Raw genomic sequence first — 2,421 nt, 5'->3', positions numbered from 1 at the left:
AAAGGCTAAGTTCAACGTGGGAATGGCAGTGGCAATTCTCTCTTCGTACGCATACATCCACGCTGAACTTGGAAAATTCCAAGTTCAGCGTGGAGTCTGGCCCTGATTCACGTTAATTGCGTCGTTCTCCACGCTGAACTTGGAATTTTTCAAGTTCAGCGTGGACTTGGCAGTAAGAAATCCTTCTTTGCACGCTTCTAACCACGCTGAACTTGGAAAATCCCAAGTTCATCGTGGAACTGGGAGAGACACCTCTCCACAGCACACGCTCATGCCACGTTGAACTTGGAAAATCCCAAGTTCAGCGTGGAATTGGCAGACTCAAACTTCTTCAGTGTTCCAAAAATTTTTTCTAAGTATCCGGTTTCTGTTTTGAAAATTCTGCATGATCAAAACACAAGTAAAACAAAGGAAAATAGTAAAAAATCAATAAAAATCAAACAAATAATATAATCAACTCAATGAAAAAATAGCTAAGGATACGAAATCATCGGGTTGCCTCCCGACAAGCGCTTCTTTAACGTCACTAGCTTGACGGTCAGTTCTGCTAATTCAGCAGATGAGCAGACCGCTGGCGATCAATCACGCCTCCAAGATAGTGCTTCAACCTCTGGCCATTCACTGTAAATTTCCTGTCAGAATTCTCTTCCTGTATTTCCACATGACCATATGGTGAGGCTTTGGTAACCACAAACGGTCCTGACCACCGGGATTTCAACTTTCTGGGAAAAAGTTTGAGCCTTGAATTATACAAAAGTACTCTCTGCCCTGGCTCAAAGACTCTGATGGTAATCTTCTTGTCATGCAAGAGCTTGGTTCTCTCCTTATAGAGCTTGGCATTCTCATAGGCTGAATATAGGAATTCATCAAGCTCATTCAACTGAAGCATTCGCTTAATTCCTGCAGATTCTGAATCAAGATTTAGATACCTGATTGCCCAGTACGCTTTATGCTCCAGCTCAACTGGCAAGTGACAGGCTTTGCCATAGACCAACTGATAAGGGGACAAGCCAATAGGAGTCTTATAAGCTGTCCGGTATGCCCAGAGAGCATCATCAAGCTTCCTAGACCAGTCCTTTCTTGAAACATTGATGGTCTTTTCTAGAATCCGCTTGAGTTCCCTGTTGGAAACTTCAACCTGTCCACTTGTCTGAGGGTGATAGAGGGTTGCCACTTTATGACGGACTCCATATCTCTGCAGAAGTGAGTCCAACTGTCTATTATAGAAGTGACTTCCACCATCACTAATGAGTGTCCTTGGGACACCAAACCGGCTAAAAATATATCTCTGAAGAAAGCTCATCACCACCTTGGCATCATTGGTGGGTAAAGCCACGGCTTCCACCCACTTAGACACATAATCAACTGCCACTAGAATATAGTTGTTTGAATGTGAGGGTGGAAAAGGTCCCATGAAATCAATACCCCATACATCAAACAACTCAACCTCAAGAATTCCCTGCTGTGGCATCTCATGGTTGGCAGGGAGGTTCGTGGCTTTTTCACATCTGTCACAGTGCTTCACAAATTCTCTTGAGTCCCTGAAGAGAGTCGGCCAGTAAAACCCGCTCTGAAGGACCTTTGTAGCTGTCCTTTCACCACCAAAGTGTCCTCCATAATCAGAACCATGACAGTGCCAAAGAATCTGCTGCTTTTCCTCATCCGGGACACATCTCCGGATTATACCATTTGAACACCTTTTAAAAAGGTACGGTTCCTCCCAAATGTAGTATTTTGCATCAGTCAATAGCTTCTTTACTTGTTGCCTACTATACTCCTTTGGAATAAAATTCATGGCCTTGTAATTTGCAATGTCTGCAAACCATGGGGCCTGCTGAATGAGGAACAATTGTTCATCCGAAAATGTCTCAGTCATAGCTGTGGGTGGTGGTACTCCTTTTTCAGGCTCTATTCTGGAAAGGTGGTCGGCTACTTGATTTTCTGACCCTTTCCTGTCCTTTATTTCAATGTCAAACTCTTGGAGGAGCAACACCCATCTGATTAATCTTGGTTTAGAGTCCTGTTTTGTTAGAAGGTACTTCAAAGCAGCATGATCAGTATAAACAATAACCTTAGAACCAATTAGATAGGACCTAAACTTATCAACAGCATACACAATAGCTAATAGTTCTTTCTCTGTAGTTGTGTAATTCTTTTGAGCATCATTCAACACACGGCTAGCATAGTAAATGACATGTACAAGCTTGCCATGCCTCTGTCCTAAAACAGCTCCTATAGCAAAATCACTAGCATCACACATCAATTCAAATGGTAAATCCCAGTCAGGGGGAGCTATAATGGGAGCAGAAGTAAGGTTTGCTTTCAGAGTTTTAAAAGCACGCAGGCATTCAACATCAAACACAAAAGGAACATCAACAACCAATAGGTTGCTTAGTGGCTTAGCAATTTTTGAAAAATCCT

At 42.7% G+C, this 2,421-nt stretch overlaps 1 protein-coding gene across 1 annotated transcript; it reads right to left on the bottom strand.

Moving 5' to 3' along the window:
* Nucleotides 1-547: 547 nt before the first annotated feature.
* On the bottom strand, nucleotides 548-1,876 carry LOC127747626 (uncharacterized). Its single transcript, XM_052261722.1, has 4 exons — nucleotides 1,433-1,876; nucleotides 1,071-1,195; nucleotides 930-994; nucleotides 548-849 (listed from the first exon to the last, which is right to left on the bottom strand). The coding sequence occupies exons 1-4, from the start codon at nucleotides 1,874-1,876 to the stop codon at nucleotides 548-550; spliced, it is 936 nt and encodes a 311-aa protein (XP_052117682.1).
* Nucleotides 1,877-2,421: the final 545 nt, after the last annotated feature.

The sequence above is a fragment of the Arachis duranensis genome, chromosome 5, assembly GCF_000817695.3.
Source record: "Arachis duranensis cultivar V14167 chromosome 5, aradu.V14167.gnm2.J7QH, whole genome shotgun sequence".
Lineage (NCBI taxonomy): Eukaryota > Viridiplantae > Streptophyta > Magnoliopsida > Fabales > Fabaceae > Arachis > Arachis duranensis.
The sequence above is the reverse complement of the archived record's forward strand: the minus strand, read 5'-3'. Positions and strand labels throughout refer to the sequence as shown.

Coding starts and splice junctions, on each gene's coding strand:
- LOC127747626 (XM_052261722.1), bottom strand. CDS start 1,876: ATGACTGAGACATTTTCGGATGAACAATTGTTCCTCATTCAGCAGGCC. Junction 1,196..1,432: donor TTGAGGTTGAGTTGTTTGAT/GTATGGGGTATT, acceptor TCACTTCTGCAG/AGATATGGAGTCCGTCATAA. Junction 995..1,070: donor AATGTTTCAAGAAAGGACTG/GTCTAGGAAGCT, acceptor TCCCCTTATCAG/TTGGTCTATGGCAAAGCCTG.